Source organism: Monopterus albus, unplaced genomic scaffold (assembly GCF_001952655.1).
Source record: "Monopterus albus unplaced genomic scaffold, M_albus_1.0 scaffold3.1, whole genome shotgun sequence".
Classification (NCBI taxonomy): Eukaryota; Metazoa; Chordata; class Actinopteri; order Synbranchiformes; family Synbranchidae; genus Monopterus; species Monopterus albus.
Genome location: NW_018127883.1, coordinates 7,653,337 through 7,670,866, shown reverse-complemented (window position 1 = coordinate 7,670,866; position 17,530 = coordinate 7,653,337). Strand labels below are relative to the sequence as shown.

The window sequence follows — 17,530 nt, the reverse complement described above, 5'->3', positions numbered from 1 at the left end:
TCTGCCTCAGAATTAAAGTAGTTTTCATTTGCAGTGACTTTATTGAAAATGACAATACAATCTTGCTTGTGCTTTTCAAATTACATGATAATATCTAAATGTGTAGTGCATTGAGAATGTGTGAATATTAAGAACTGCATTGCCAAATTTGTATCAATTAGAGCGTCTGTTACAATATGGGTTAACAGCATTGTTGTCATAACACATTCAGCATCTAGACTGCAATGTGTTTCCAGATCTACAATGATATAAAACATCATTCCTGTCCCCAAACATCCAGGTATGAAAGTCTTACATATTGGCTAGTATGTAAAAATTATTTTCATATTTACCTTCTCTGTTGAAAGTACATTTGTTAACCTACTTACACACTATGCAAGTTTAATACATTACAACAGGGTCATGTGATGAGGGCTGACGTTTAATGTGTGTTTCTCGATCCAGAAAACACTAATTTGGTAACTATCTAAAGTGTTACATAATCAAAACATGACTGACATCCAGAAATGATATATCTAGTTACTTTATTGCATTACATTTCAAGGCATATGCTTAAAACAACTGTGAGACCCAGTACGCATTAACTAGCTTCAATTGGCGACCAATATGTCAGTTGAAACTATCATTTTAGGCCCATGCCATGTTGAGACAGTGCAGTACACTGAACCCATGTGTTTAGTTGTGTTGGCCTGTGCGTCAGCCTTCATAAAATTCTGTAAACTCAACCAAGCTGTGCTAACTGGTGAGATCTTTTATGAACACAATCATTTTCTTTGAAACGATGTGCCACATTACAAGCAGCATCAGGGGATTTAGTTTAGCTTATGTCTTAGTGTCTGGCAGCTGTATGTGGCCTATGGCAAGCAGCATCATATTGTCAGCAGAAGACTTATAAGAGTGCCAGAGGAGGATTGTGAGATCTGACTTGAGCTTTATGTCATCATAATCAAAAGGTTTGATGCATGCTTCATCAACATCATAAAAAAAAAAAAATCACTACGGTTTTGCACTGTTCTTTGGAATGGGGCAGACATGCACCAGCAGCACTTACTTTAATGCATGTGCAATACAGTAAACAAATTATGGCACAGACCATGACCAATTTCAAGCTATAGAAATAAATTAATTTGAACTACTCACCCCTCATATTTCATGTGAACTGAATAACCTCGAGGTCCAAACATATTCAATGTGAAATCTTTTGTTGTTTCACCATTCAAACAAAGCAGTGAGTCTATAGGATACACTGTAGACATGAGTGTAAATCACCTGTTCCACTTACATGTATGATGACTGCCAGAAATCCACACATTTGCTTTGGAAGCAAGAGAAACTACCTAAAGGAAAAAGGTCTGAGAAAGAAAATCTATTAAAAAGCCTGAGGATCACAATTAAATCACAGTTTACCGCTGCCAGTTTAGTTCAAATGAAAGATGGGTGGTGAATACTTCTTCAATTTTACAATTTTATTCCCACTTTTGAAATCTCATTTAACTTAACTCACTTTGACTGAACCTCAGACAGAATAAATCCCCAGGAAGCACATTTTCAAACATTTTACAAGTAGAACAAGTGTGCAAAAAGTCAAGAGAGGTGAATTGATATTAAAAAGTGACTATACAGTATGTACAATGGAAGTATTAAGAGTTTGGCAAGGTCCATGAACAACTGGATAACTACCAATGCAGACTAGTTAGAGCAGTTGGTAAGGCCTGCAACATGAGGAGACACAGAGTTTACACTTCAACACATGTAGGAAGGCAACCAGTGAGAAGCTTGTCCACAACAAAAACATGTCTTCTTAATTAGTATCATGTAATAATCATAATTTTATAAACCAACTCAGACATTTTTGGATTTACAAAATAGTTGAAGATCAGATCATCTTATTCCAGTACAAACATGTGTCACATGCAGCAACAGTAACTTCGTGTTGATAATAAAGGTGTGCATTTTGTCAGATTACACAGAAAAGGGGAAAAACACCCATGAAATGTTCTCTCCATAAACCAAATACCTTAAAGGCAGGCAAAGTTCAATGGCCTTGTTAGGGTACTGTATATCATTATGCATCTCAGAATTATGTATTTTGAAGCCACCCAGAACACATTCAGTAACCAAGAGATTTAGGCTTCAAGCCCAAACAGAGATTACATACTTCCAGATGAAATAACTACTTTCAGAGCAGCAGGAAATACTAACATTTAGTACATGACAAAATGCATTTCTAAGTGGTGCAACATTCATGAAAATTTTTAACTGACAAGTGTTTCTGACTGCGGACATTTGACGAGTACAGTGCAGCACATTGTGTCACCGGTGATTTGGCTTCATACAGTGTAAAGGTCAATTATTCTGAAGACTTAATATGGGAAGGTACAGTAAGTACAAAACTGATTTATAAATACCAGCAACAGGACAAGGTGAATCATGATCTATTAACAATGTTAGGTATACTGTATGATTAAAACTGGTGTGCAACTTTGAGTAAAGGATAACACATTTAACACTGTACATGAAGCATACTTTCAATACATAATTAAAAATGCAAACCTAAACATCATTAAGTGACTGGTTGAACACCTGGCACCAGTACAGGTATAGGTTTTTAAAAACAAACTATAACCTTTAGTTAGTTCATTTTAGTACCAGCAGTGAAAACTGACAGCAGCCCCGTGTGAAATCACTAGCATTTGTTCAATAAACTGGTAAACAGAATTAAGGTGCAATGTTTAACATGGAAACAACATAAGTTATGACTGAGGTGACAAATGAAATGACATAAAACAGTGAAATCAGGGCAGTGTGCTTCTGACATGAGCTGTCAAACAGTTTATGTGATGCCAGTGACTGGCTGTTTACCTCGAACTGTTATTTTCATTAGTACTCAGTGAACTGGTAAGACACATTTATCTTATATGACTTTTAGAATTGGACTGCTTTGATAAAGAAAAATAGCTCAAATACACTGAGGCACAATGCATAATGAAATTGTGACTAGAATATTATTAAAAAGGTAAAGAGATCTTAATGTCAACATGAGCTACATTTCAAAACTGTATCAGTAAGTCCTTAATACATGAATACTTAGTTAATTAAATGAATGGGTTTTTAGATTTGTTCAACCTGTACAGTGTTAACACAGTGTAACAGGTGGCTAGGGAGGGAGGTACAGGGATACAGTAGCATTTTTACTATAAAGTACCATACAAACATTAAAATAATGGGCACATGTAAACTAGCTATGGCAATGATAAAACAAGGATTGTTCGGCATATATCCACATGTGCAGCTAAGTGCCATACATACAATCTTCAGTAAAAACAGTATTTGGAGGAGATGGTCAGTCTGAGTAGACCGTTACAAAGAACTCCAAGCTTTTCTAAAGAATCAAATCAATATTAAGAGATGAGTTCAACTCAAAGATGTGATTAGAGTAAACAAGAACATAACCAGAAAAATATAAAGAACAATACTCAAATTGTGATTATTGCACTTAAAGTCAGTAAGGTTAGCCCAGGACCCTAGGTCCAAGAAAATTAAAGGACAGTTACCACAAACAATAAACAACTTAAAGTCTGTACCTGATAAAATACATGTTTGTTCTTTGTTTTTTTTAATGCACAACTCAGTAAGCTACAGAGAAAATAGAATCACAGACTGTGTCCAGCCGTTTCTTGCTCTAACTCTCTTCCAGTCTTTCTAAGAAGACCGATTCATTGCTCAGGCTACTTGATGGGAGAGCAGCATCCATCCACATCTGCAGCATAGAAGAGGCTCAGAACTAAGCTGACACTGTGTCTGCTATGGCAAGAATGTGCTTGAGTGTAGACAGCTTCATCTTATCAGCCACTTGACCATCTTTCAGCAAACAGCACACAACTGCCAATACGTCATCTAGTAAACATGGCTTTGGCTACATTTGCACCTTAAGAGTTTCTGGGCAGATGATGGTGGCTGTATGTGCATTCACAAGTCCATACAATATAGCTAAATCTAATCTTTGTCAAAAGTATGGATTTAATTTGTCTGGTGAATTTCTCATGTGCTGTTTAAGTACCTAAAATGCACTACAGCAAATATTCATAAAGTAAATCTTAAACAGTAAACACAGGACTGCTAAACAAAGATGGCAAAATACATGCCAGAACCAAAATAGCCAAAATGCTAGGAAAAAGTCTATGACAACTACATCGAATAATGTTCTAAAATAAAGACATAACTTGATCATACATTTGGCTTTGATCATCCCTATTTGTTCTCACTTATTTTACCATGACAATGATACATGAGCTACCACTAAACCTTTATTAGAAACTTTTCATCTTCTGTTTCTTTGCTTCTTCTTACTTTTTACTGAGTTTGCCCGCCTTCTTTTTTGGCTCATAGGGTGTCCGTAGAATGCTCGGTGTCTCCTCCATGACACGTACGAGCAGGTTATCGATGTAGTCTTCGAGCTCCCGGATGTGGGCGTCTTTCTTTTTCACCACTTCTTTCTGCTTGATGAGTTCCTGCACAACTTCCTGAAAGGATAAGTTGCTATAGGAGGCCATGCTTTCTTGTGTCACCTCCTGAAAATGGAAAACAAGTAAATGCTCAATTTAACCCCAGCAGACTTTGAGGTTACATGCTCCATATCCACCATATTGTGTATAGACATGTTTTGTAAAAGTAGACTAAAATGGTTGAATGATCTTCTATGAAGAGTCACCATCTGATAGCAGAGGCAAGGGTAAAGATATCCTTTAAGTTTGCTCACAGTGCAACAGAGAAAATAGACTAATTAGATGTGTTGGCACCAGTTGTGTTTATCTCTTGTTCTCTGTTGCTAATAAAGGCTAATTGAGAGTTGTTAAGATGAGACTGTTCCCCAGGGATTTAGCACTGACATCTCAGTGACTTCTCTGGTAGATGTTATGATCTAAACTGTCCAACAGTGTATACAATGAATCAACAGCATTTTAAGTCTCTAACGAGACTTAACTTTGACACTACAGAAAACAGCTATCTGAACATCTTGAGAAAGCTTTTTTTCTTTAGCTTCACACATCTAAAAGCTTTATCTCTCCAACTAGAGAGGGTTCAAGCAAAAACTCTTGCAAGCTTGCAAGTACTAAACAAATGAGATTTCCAAAATAAAGAGAATCTTTGTTTTGAGCAGGAAATGCCATGCTGCATATTTCTGCAATTCAAGGTCAGGCTAATAAATACCAAAAAAAAAGGATGCAACCCAAGCCCAGCTTTGCTCTTTGAGGACAATGTATTTGGACAGAGCAGTGTGGTACGGTATGTGCAGATCATATTGCGCGGGTACGAGAGGAGCTGTAATCGTTTTTAATGAGGGACCACTTTATCGCTTCAGTGCTGGGCATCCTCCCCGAACGGATAGAGCAGCAAAGCCTTCATCCTGTTTAAAATACCACACTTATCAGCTTCCACTCCCATGCACCATCCAAGCCTCTACTGCTGGCTAAAGACAATGCAGAAAGACCTGGAGCAGGACTGCTTACCAGGTATCTTATCGCTTCTAACAGCACTGAGGCTACTGTGGGGCGACACAAACCAAAATGAAATATTTGCCACTGAGATTAAATGTCCAGTGTAAGCAGGGTTTCAAGAACAGAGCTCAGTAACCTATTCTTCACACACAACACAAAAAGGGCACCTCACGGAAAGATACTGCACTTAAGCCATCTGAGAAGGAATAAGAAAACAGACAGCCTTATGGAAGTGGATGCTGGTTTTATGTACTAGCATGTGTATGTGCACACTATTTCTTTCACTCTCACACATGCATGCACACACAGCATAATAAAGCTTTAGTGGCTGGTGACAAAGGCCTGCAAATGACCATGAACTGGCAAAGTAATGATGACCATTTTTTTGCGATCAGTAGTGAGGAGAAGATAAGACGCACACTTGGCATTCTCCAGTTGTGTCATTACAGTTTCTAATGAGCTCAGCTTTGAGAATCTAAAAGCTCAGTCCTTTGAAATCTCTCACCGCCCTCCTTCCCCCCTGCGTGTGGTTAATTAGGGCCTTGAAGTGGAGGAAATGGGAGCTGCCATTTCTGCAAGGCACTGTGGCATGCACAGGGGCACATGTGTAGATACTGACAGCCCTCAACACTCACAAAGGAAGGTGAGGAAAGCCATTATCAGCATTCTCTTTCTCATTTAGGCATCACTTTAGCTTTGGCTCCCACTGCTCCCTTGTAAATACCAATTTTAGAGCGTGATAGTTGGCAAATTTCAGATTTTTTTTTCAAATTGCAAACACAAAAATAACTTAAAATAAAAACTATAAAAGGGTAAAATGTCAAATGTACAAATAATGTAATGATGATTAAAAAAAGAAAAATTACTGACAATTCTAGGTCTTTTCTGAATAAATAAATAAATAAAAACCTCCAATTACAGAACCAGTGCAACACACACCACTATGACTGACCTTACAGACCAAAATTTCACGCCACTTCAAATTATGATCGGATCAGACACAATCAGCGATGTGTGCAGCTGCTAATTAGCTGAGTGGCACATCTGAGTTTTCAGAGGCCTCAGAGATCAGTGTCACCAGCTGCTATGTCAAATGAAACTTAAAGAGTTCTCAATTAAAAATCTGCATGACACTACACTGAGAAGTTCTCCTCTTTATTGTATCTCATTCATTGTCAGGTAAAGCTGACAGTGTGTGTCAACATCACCTTACAAGTCACTGTCATTTTACAAGTGTCCTGCTGCCTTTCTTACATTTTTCTTGCCACAGATGTCCTTCTTCTTGTGGCCAAAGGTGATGTCTTCATTCTTTGTTGATTTTTTATCACTGCAAAGAAATAAAAAAAACAAAGTCAGCATTCACATGAAGGCATTATGGTGTGATTTTTGGGTATAACTATTGACATTCTACTAAAACAAACACTTAGATGTCTATTGTCTGTGTTGATAAGGCAAATGTGCATATATACTGCATGTGGTGACTGAGATAGTTTATCAAGAAAAAAAGCATTAGAACATGTTTTGCCTTAGTTTGTCAATAAATATTATACTTTTAATATTCATGTACCACATTATAAATGACCGCATGCTACTGCATGACAAAGGCAACAGTAAAGATGATGGACTAGTGCCTATAGAGATAAGTGGTTAATTGGGTAGTCTATCTCTGCAGAGGATCTCGTTACAATAGCTCAGAGGGCTCTGTTATCAAGCTCAGGCTCTCTAAAGAGCCACTAATGACACCTTCCACTCTGATAAATCAGAACTTAGCCACAGTGCTCACCAACTCTTGGTGCAACACAAGAAATAGATGTAGCCATCTCTGTGGAAATGGTTGAACAGCAATGCTTGACAGCAGAACAAAAGAGAAGGGGGTTTATCAGATCGCAGACTACAATCAAAAAGGATTCAAAACTTTACAAAAACACTATGACCAATAGCCTGTAGTAGAGTTGTTGCTGCATGAAGTACCAAGATCATTTATGGAATAGGATAAAAATGTATTGTAGTAAAATGCTATATATGTATAAGAATCACTGTTGTACAGGGGCTGAACGCAAATTTTAGCCATGTGTATGGAAGCTACAGTTAAGGTATGGAAGAAACCGATCACTCAGTGAAACATATTGGGAAATCAGATCTGTTTCTCAGTCCCACACACAAGCTGAAACTCACTGCTGACTTAAAATACACCACCAAATTAAAACCTTACAGCAGGTTGTCTCATATACAGTATATTTGCTGATGTGAGATGTAGATAAAGTATGGACAACTTTTAGATTTATTTTAAAGTTCAGGTTTAGTTAAGGGATGGATATGTAACAGTCAACTACAGATTTAAAATTTGTTTATCCATCTTTTTCCCCAAATCTTCATCCAATTTTTTTACACACTGATGGATTAAGATGTATTTGTGGTTATTAATACTTCTTGTAAAGTTCTACTTATAAAAGCATTTTGCAAAAACTGTTGTTCAAACGTTGTTTTATACACATATCTGACTTATAGGTCACATGACTGATTAACCAGAAACTCAGGCACCCCCCTTATAAAGGGAAGGCAGCTGAGAACAGCAGGTGAATAAAGCAGGGTGCACAGGATGGGAGTTCTGTGGCCCGTTTTAATTTTGATGAATCCAAAGGAACAACAATAACAACAAAAAAAAGGAACTACCTGGCTTTGTAGTTAGAGCTGAACGGGTTAGTGGCTGGTTGGGAATCACTGCTAAAGGGGTTGGGGGAGCGCAGGTCTCCAGAGCTGCCGAAACGTCCCCCATTATTGGTCTTGCGACCTTCCTTTTTTCCTGTCACACGTTCCAGTAGGCTGACCTTCTCTTTTTTCTCCTTCCGGTCCCACAGCTGTCCCCGCTCCCCCTCAAATGGATTGCGGTTGCGTGGGAGCGTGGCATACTTCTGTGGCAGGGCATCAGTGATATCAGTGAAAGGGTCACTGTGTGCGTTGCTGTCCTGGTAGCCTAGCACTTCGCTCTGGGAATGCCTGTGAGATCCACCTGTACTCCCAGGAAACAAACCAAAACATTACATCAACTCATGATGAAATCATATCATGCAAAGAACTAATCACTCTTAAAAATGTCAGATATGTGATTGTTAATTTGCATTATCTGTGACAGAGCTTAGGATAATCTAACCAGGCCTTTAGGACAGCTTGTTGTATTATTTATGGCCTTCAAATCAACAATTGTGTAAATCCTACCTTCAGAACACTGGTTAGGTTCCCCTGTATGCCAGTCTGAATCACCACAAAGCAGATCGTAAGCTAAACATCAAAACCAGCATATTGCACTGTCTCCCATAGCTGTGGGGTGGAGATCAGGCAGGGTGCTGAGCAATATTTATTTACTTGCCTTATGTGATTATTAGTACATTTGGAGACCAACAGCTGAGTCACTGGTAATGAGTACCAGTCCACATAGCTGCCTGATTGCTTGCAGTGTCAGTTGGCAAACATACAATTCTTACTGTGTCAAAATGACCATATTGTACCTGTAGGGTGTAACAGAATTACTAATCAGAATCAAAATCTGAATCAGAATCAGCTTTATCGGCCAGGTGTGTTGGACGTGAGGAATTTGACTCTGGTACATCGGCTCTCAATGTGTATGTACATATCCTTATGTAAGGCAATAGCAAAGGGCAAGTAAGCAATATACCAATATAAGGCTGTATAGTATAACAAATTAAACAGCATAAACAAAGCAACAAACAATGCAAATAGACAAGGAATGTTCATTAGGAAATGAGATAAAAAAATAAAAATAAAAATTATTGTCAAGTATCATCAAAAATACAAGGCCTTTGACTCCAGCCCAATGACCCCCGATGAGCACAACAATAAAAACAGAATAAATATAGAATATATACAAGTTAAAAAACATAAGTTAAAAGAAGAAACTGTCTCTGTGTCTGGTTGTTTTGGTGTACAGTGACCTGTAACACCGTCCAGAGGGAAGGAGTTCGAAGAGTTTGTGTTCAGGATGTGAGTGGTCTGCAGAAATCTTCTCTGCCCTCCTTTTGACTCATGAGGTGTACAGGTCCCCCATGGAGACATCAAACTTCCTGAGCTGGCGCAGGGAGTACATCCTCTGCTGTGCCTTTTTGATGATGGTGCTGATGGCTAATCAATACATGACTAGAATGATAATTACACATATTTGAATCAACCCCACTTTTTTAGCTGCTACATGACTCATTCATGGGAGTAGGATAACAACTTTGTTCATAAGTCAACCCATATGCAAAATATTGGACTGGTGTGGTATCCATGGCAGGACACCATGGAGGAAGCCACTGTTCTCCAATAACAACACGGCAGCAAGCCTGAAGTTTGCTACAGACCACCTTGACACTCCACAACACTACTGAGAAAATGTCCTGTGGACAAATGAAACAAAGGTAAAACTGTTTGGGAGGAGAATACAGAACTACGTATGGTGTAAAAAGAGAATCGCATACCAGCAGTGAAGATCAGATCACATTTTATGACCAATTTAGGCAGAAAACCAGGAAATTGCAAACAGCAGCTGTAGCCCATTACTTTTTCTTGTGACTGTATATATTCAGAGAGAGTGAGAGGGAACTATGAGCCTCTACAATTTGCAGTAGCATCCCATTTTAATAGCAAGTCACAAACACTATGATAACTTGGTAAGTTCCACCTGCTAGATAATTAAAACATATGGCTGTGGCTGAGGAGGTAGACCAGTCATCCCCAGCCGAAAGGTCGGAGGCTCAATTCCTGCTTTCCCCACTCCACATGTCGAAGTGTCCTTGGGCAAGACACTGAATGCCAAATGTGTGCGTGTGTCTGTGTGCTCATGTATGTTTGTGCCACAGATGGCTGCCTCAGTTCTTACCGGAGAAAAATTCCTTGTGTATGTAACATACTTGGCCAATAAAGGTGATTATCATTATCATACTACAGTGCAAAATAGTACATTTCTATCATCACTTCATCACATGCATCAAGCAACAAGAACATTTCATCTATTACACACCTGAGAGCAAACAAAAAAATTGATTAAATTAACCGGCAAATATAACAAATAAGCTCTGGTGCTCACCACTCTCGTTTATGGAGTTCATGGAGTCCGGTTTGGGCCGAGACTGGGTTCCAGTGAGATCTGACATGGAATGGGCTGCAGAGAGTTTCTGGGCCCCAGCGAGTAGTGGCCTCTTGACCTTTGCTTCAGGCTGGGGTTGTGGTTCTGGAGCAAAGGACTGATGGCTGGGCTCCGAGTCGCACACAGAAGAGCGAGGCAGGATGGCTGAAGATGCGTCACCAAAGCTGCTGTCATGTTTGCGACCCTTCATTTTGTCCTTTAGTTTGGAAAAAGGCGAGCGGGGCTTTTCCTTCATGGAGAGGTCAAACATGCTGGCTGTCATGTTGTTCCTCATGAACTGGATGCTGACTTGGATGCGGCCTCGGTCTTTCCTCTTTTTCTCTGGTTTGGACTCCAAGGAATACCAACTAAAAAAAGAGAGGAAGCTTAGCCTAAGCAAAGTCAATGAGACAATTTATATATAAAGAGCAGGACTTTAGAAAATCCTCGAGTTGATTAAAGGTAATTCAGGAACACAGGTACACAAAGTCAGAATGTCATTCTTACATTTTCAAACAATATAACAAACAGAAAAAATAGCCCACATTCTTTCTAATGCGCTCTACCTACTTCTTTGTGGACATCACTGAAAAGGCTAATTTGAGAAGACTAATCCAAAAGCTACACACAAATGCAGGGGCTTAAACCATTTGAATTTTATTTGTGAGAATACAATTGATCATTCAGAGGATAAACATTATTCATTGCAAACTTAATGTAAGAAATGGCCTGCTGCTGAATAATACAGACCATTTCAGGCTGCTCTGGGGCTTCTATTTGTTTAACCTCTATGCTTTTTCAGATGGAAGTAATGGGATTTATGCCTTCACTCTGAGCAAAATAAAGTGGCATTTGCACAAATCTGGCCTTTGTTCAGAAATGCAACGACAAGCAATTGGGAAATTGCAAAGCCACATCGTAGGGCAACATCAACAGTTCATACATGGTAATGAGACATATCCCCTGTGTTATAGGGCTTGTGACAATGTCCTTTAGGAAACCAGCTTCAAGATAAAATAATCATAAGTCTGTGTAAATCTGGAAAATGTTGGGGGTGTATTCTTAGTATTGGCCTGCACACTCATTTGTTTCCATTATGGTACAGTTCAATAAATGTTGTAACCATTTTTTTCAATATAATGAAGCCTTGAACTGAAAACATATTTGCATGATTATATTCGTTTTTATACAATTAGGCTACTGATATTTCTTCCTGGACTGAAATAAAGATTTCCAGTAGATCTTGAATTCCACCATGTAATATCAGTTATCATCTCAAACAAAAACAAAAACAAAAACAAACAAAAACAAAAAAAGTGTTGGTATTGGCTCTTGCAAAAGCTGCAGCTGTTGAACGCTATTCTAAACTGTCTAGCACGTGGCCCAGGAGCCCAGTCATGAAAGGCCTCGCTGGGTCCCATTCCCAGGCTGTGCGCCATGCTCCGCCTGATCATCAGCCACAGCATGCCGCTGCCATGGGGCCAGAGCTGCACCTCACATGTGTCTCAAGGCCAAGATAAACCTCCCTGCGCTTGGAACTACAATCCTCCCACTCAGGCCTGGACCGCTGGGAAACTCCTCACAATCAACAAACACAGGTGTGCGATAATTATGGGTTTGCTACTCAGATATCTGGACAGGCTTTCCTCCCCACTATGTCAGTTCAAAATCACTGTGAATGGACAGACCCACTGTGGAGTGTAGATATAGCATCAATGGTCCCAGCGTCATAGTCAAGTATGTCTTCAGTGTGGGGTTAGGCCAACAAGCAACGCGGGCATATCCATTACTGATCCTCTGTTGAAAAAGTGCACAGCCTCGAGGTGCATCAGCTTAGGCATGTAAAACAAATACAACCCATTCACACTGATTAGAACATATTGTGATTCTCCCAGCTGATGGGCAGAGAGGAAGTGTGCTAATGTCTCTCCACGTTGAAATGTGCAGTGAACTAATTAGCACCAGATCCAATTTGGTTATTCTGTTCCTGTTTGTTTAATGTAGGGTTGAGAAACGCATGTGCTGGACTGTTAAAGGTCGACACCTCAAAGTTTAGCCAAATATAATAGCGCCTATTCATGCTATGATGGTATGTACAGTATGTTGCTTTAGTTTACTTTGTATTCATGTACTCGATCTGCTCAAACCTTTTATACAGAACATTACCCCAGAATGTGCTGGTCATAAAATGAGTAAACAAGTCATAAGGCAAGTCATGTGTTTATGAAAGGGCTTAGACAGACACCCACTACTGGCCACCAATGTCACACCTGCAGACAACTCAGAGTTGCTACTCTTACTGGACTTGCATTCTGAGGAAGGCAAACACAGCACTCAGTCAAAATGAAAACATAAAGGGAATAAATAAATTCAAAACAAGATTCAAACCCAGGTATTTTTGGTGTGAAGTAAAGGCCATACTCCATTCACACCTTTAAAACAACTGTAAATGGGAGTGACTAACAAGACATGTTTGGCCAGCTCCACTAGTTTCAAAAAGGCCAGCTGGCACTCATCATGTCATAAATTAAACTAAAAATAACCTCACAACAATGAAGGCCAATTCATTGCTAAGCCTCAAACAACAGAGGGTCAACAAGAAATTCAGGTTCAACCAATCTGTGGTCACTGTGGGCATGAGTGAACCACCTCATCTGTGAGGTATGTTAGATCTTAAAAAGCTGTATAAGAAAATCTGGTGTTTCTCTAAGAACAGTCTACCGCCTGGGCTATAATGTATTTCTAAAACAAGTCCATAAAAACAATAAATGACAATAAACAGTATTTAAATCATGTTGTGTAAAAAAGTTAGGTCATGAACTTAACTGGGAACAGAATATAACAGACACAACACAGCACACTGACATTATTAGGTCCAGATGTGAAGCCTAATACTGAAATAACACACTGAATATGACAAATAACTAATGTAGCTCATGCTGTAATCTACTTATGACTGGAATAGTTCTGCCAGTATTTTCCATTTGCACTCAAAAGGTTTGTTCCTGTACCAACAGCACATGGCTGCATGACCGTGAGCTGGAGTTGTGCAGTACTTGAATGCTATATAAGAGTGTCACATACACAAGAGCTTGAATTGTGTACATGTGATGCTAAAGACTATTAAATGTACTATAGAAAAATTAAAGATTCAAACAAGCTGACTCAATTAAGTGGCATCCAAATGCAACAGATTTATCCCATTGTCCAAATATAGACAGCTCATTAATTAGCATTGTTACTCAAATAAAACACAGAAAATATTTATAGTGAGAATTTTGCATCAGATATTAATCTATCTTCTAATTTTGAATTAATGAAATTTTATTAAAATAAATAGACTAAATAATTTTAATAACGCATCATAGATTTATTCTGCATGAAACCTACTCCAGCAGAGTAAAACAGTAAAGGTACAGTAAAAGCGATGCAGACCTATCAAAATTTATATGTATGGTTTGCTGTGAAATTCTATGCCTTGTGGTGAAAAACAGGACACTGTTGTTGCAGTTACAATATACGACACTTACTCAGTTTTCTTTCGCTCCTTTTTATCAAAGATTTCATTAAGATTGATGCATCTCTGACCCAAGAACTTGTCCATCCCAACCAGGGACCGATGCATCACTATAAGACAGAGTTCATATACTTCTGGGTTGCCTTCCAAAAGTAGACCAGGTAACTCAAAGGACGCTTCCTCTTTCCAGACAGGGTTAAGTGTCTTCTCTGCCACAGATGTTGAGTACTTTTCCTTTCCCAGCTGGATGATAGTGTAGGCATCATTGGTGCCATTTTTGCCCTTGGGCTGTAAACCAGTTGCTTGAAGAACAGTGGCTTGGACATGGGTTGGAAACCACTTTTGAGACTGCTCAACCAGTGACATTGTCAACACTGGTTATTAATATAAAGCCATTTAAAAAAAAACTCAGTTATAATTTATGTAGTTAGTTTTCTAGTGACTGATGTGCAAAAGGCAACAACCATGATTCACTTTAGGTTGTGATCCATGTCAGTGTGGTTCACAATAGTAATCGTTACAAGCAATGACTGGTCTGAGAAACTGAGCATGCCTCATCTTCTGTCAAATCACAGATGTCCAAGCCACTGGTGAGTCATCTGAAGAACAGACAGAAACAGAACAGCATCAGTATCTTTCCCAGAACCATGGCATGACTCATGTAGACTGACAGGGAGCAGCAACATGACTTTGGTGTACTTACATGAAACAAAGAGTAAAACACACATTAGCCTGTGCTATATGATTTTGTAGGTTTTCTACAAATATCTCAGCTTCAGTATCAGCATCTGATAACCTCATGCAATGACACATCCCATCCTCACAGAATTAGTGACCGGCTCATAGCCTCATGCAATGACACATCCCATCCTCAAAGAATTAGTGACTGATTCATATGGATGATGGCATGATTGTTTCCTACTTGCAAATTAATATTATTTGGATACCGGGCTTCTGACGAAGAATATATGTCCATATTGAAGTAAAATGACCATAGGTTCTGTCAAAGTGTCTTTTTTCAGTGCCTGGGATTAGCTTAAAGGTATAGCTCCAAATCTCTACCATCGCTGTTTTTAAAAAGAAAACTCAGCTGTATATTGTATAAATGACACAGATAGTTACATGAATTCTATTAGTGTGATTTGATTTTAAAATAGCACGTCCATAGTTTGTCAAGATTAAATTCAGTTGACTACTCGTGCAATAAAATGACCTAAAACACTACTGTACGGAGCACTTACATGAAGCTTTGCTATTGTTTATCCTCTCGGTTATACTGCAGGTTAACGTTAGCTAGCTAGAGGATAGCTAGTCAATTAGCAAGCACAGAGCAGCTGCTTACCTTCGTGTCATCTTCGCCGGCATTACAAAGACATTCAGCTCATTAAAGACCGGTTTCGTTAATAAAGTTGTACGATGACTTCTAGGACAAATGTCATCTAACGCTAGTTGTTGCACTTGCTACTGTGGCTATCCATTGCTATTTACTATAGACTGCCAGCGTCGAACTTTACTCCCTGGTCTGACATCACTTCCGCCTCACCCAAGAAACGCGTCAACGAAAAGGTGCTCGCGCACCATTAGCTGCGGCTAAAAAGCAAAGCCATAAAGATGTACAGTATCTAAATATCAAGCCTACAATTGTGTAAGTGTAAAAATAAATAAGGCAAAGCCGAACAACACGAAAAAAAAGAAATTAGCCTATGTATTCCACTGACAGTTTTGACCATATACTGTATGGTGTTGACTTGTGGATTTACTGTGCAGGTAAGTATCAACGAGAAGCTATACAAATTTTTAGCTAACACACTCTCCTCAGTAAGATATGGTTGTCTCTGAGCGTGGGGATAAGTGTGCTCGGTGTGCACTTTATTTGAAAGAGGTAAATCATACAAACATGGGAAGTGCCTTTGTCTCATGAGTGGGACATGGAGGTGCAGATAAGGGGTTCACTTGAATGAACACAGACATGCTTGTCACCCTACTTGACAAGTGCATCTTAACCAAACACACCAGCCAATGTTGGTTTTATCGTTATGCCGCAACCAGTGCAGTATGTACACACCAGTGGCCTGGGGCTCCAGCTGGGCCATCCATCAAACTGAGATTATTGCCATTATCTAGAGTGCATCAATAAATGAAATACTAAGGCTTAGTGAAATATTAGGCTGTGCAAAAATGCGAGTCAGATAGCATTAAATAGTACATTTGTGGATTACATCCTCATGTTTTACATTAACCACTGGGATAAAAAATTAGGTGAATGGTATAACACAATGTCATTTTGTAACTAAAGAATGCAGATGTGGCAAACTGTTAATGTTGAAAATGAGCTCTCTTTTTAGCTCACCTAAAATGAATTTGAATCTGTGTGTGTGTGTCAGTGTGTGCTCTCTTCCAGCTTATTCAGCTTATTTGAGCTGAATAAATGTTCAAAAGGCTCCATGTTTTTATGGCTAAATGGAAATATTAACTAAATGGACATATTTTAGATGTATTGTGTTTTTTTTTAACACATTGCACATTGGGCAAGATGAGAATAATTTATATATGGTATGGCGATACAAAGTCATTGGTCATAACTTACTGTGTCAGCCGTCCCTTTCCCTCTGGGTGTCAGTCATTATGGACAATGGTGCTTTATGGCATTATTGGATTTTTTTTAACTACGTGCAGAGGATTAAAAAAAAATTAACAGACTTGATTGAACAAAACAGACATTTTTCTATCTGTAAACAGTTTTCAGTTTCATATTTTTTTTTATAAAATTCACTTTATCACAGTATATATTGATATCACATTATAAAAGTACATAGTGTGAAAGATGAGTTTAATCAAATTGCCCACCTTTACTAGAGTTTAAAGTTCTGTGGAAGGCACAACATTTTGCTGCACAGCATGAGTCTGTAATAACAGATCCACCACTGAGTCGAAGTAATAACGTTAAGAAATCATCTGGAGAATATGATTGGCTCTGACTATTGAGTGTACGGTAGCCAGCAAGTTTGAAGATAAGCAACAGCCTTAACCTGTAATACGACCATTAACTTTGTTGACAGTTGAGGACTGTGGTGAAAGTTCTTTTGAGAGGCTTCTGAGCCTGGGGAATGTTTAAAAAGTATTCACTGTACACCGGTCCTGGTTGACATCCAAGTGTATATGATTTATCCAGTCCCATCACTACACAAATTGCTTTTCAGGAATATTTTATTATTGTTGTGGTTAGTATTGTCAAGTTGAGCTGTATGTTATAATGACCAGAGGCATGCAAATTCACCATGAGGGTTATGACACTTGTCATTAATTAGACAGTAAGTCAACCACTTTCATATATTATTCTCTACTGGAACATAATACCACTACACTACACCGATGTGAGATAAAACAGAAAAG

General features: G+C 38.8%; 1 protein-coding gene across 1 annotated transcript; it reads right to left on the bottom strand.

The window, feature by feature from the left end:
- Window positions 1–550: 550 nt before the first annotated feature.
- On the bottom strand, window positions 551–15,728 carry rab11fip2 (RAB11 family interacting protein 2 (class I)). Its single transcript, XM_020601718.1, has 6 exons — window positions 15,480–15,728; window positions 14,151–14,736; window positions 10,582–10,988; window positions 8,172–8,508; window positions 6,753–6,825; window positions 551–4,571 (listed from the first exon to the last, which is right to left on the bottom strand). The coding sequence occupies exons 2-6, from the start codon at window positions 14,501–14,503 to the stop codon at window positions 4,347–4,349; spliced, it is 1,395 nt and encodes a 464-aa protein (XP_020457374.1). The 5' UTR covers window positions 14,504–14,736; window positions 15,480–15,728; the 3' UTR covers window positions 551–4,346.
- Between the last annotated feature and the right edge of the window lie 1,802 nt (window positions 15,729–17,530).

What these genes read in the sequence shown, in the direction of transcription:
- rab11fip2 (XM_020601718.1), bottom strand. Translation starts at nt 14,503, where the DNA reads ATGTCACTGGTTGAGCAGTCTCAAAAGTGGTTTCCAACCCATGTCCAA. An exon ending in AAGGAGCGAAAGAAAACTGA is followed by an intron (nt 10,989 to 14,150) that starts GTAAGTGTCGTA and finishes CTCTTTTTTTAG; the next exon opens with TTGGTATTCCTTGGAGTCCA. An exon ending in GAACTCCATAAACGAGAGTG is followed by an intron (nt 8,509 to 10,581) that starts GTGAGCACCAGA and finishes CTGGGAGTACAG; the next exon opens with GTGGATCTCACAGGCATTCC.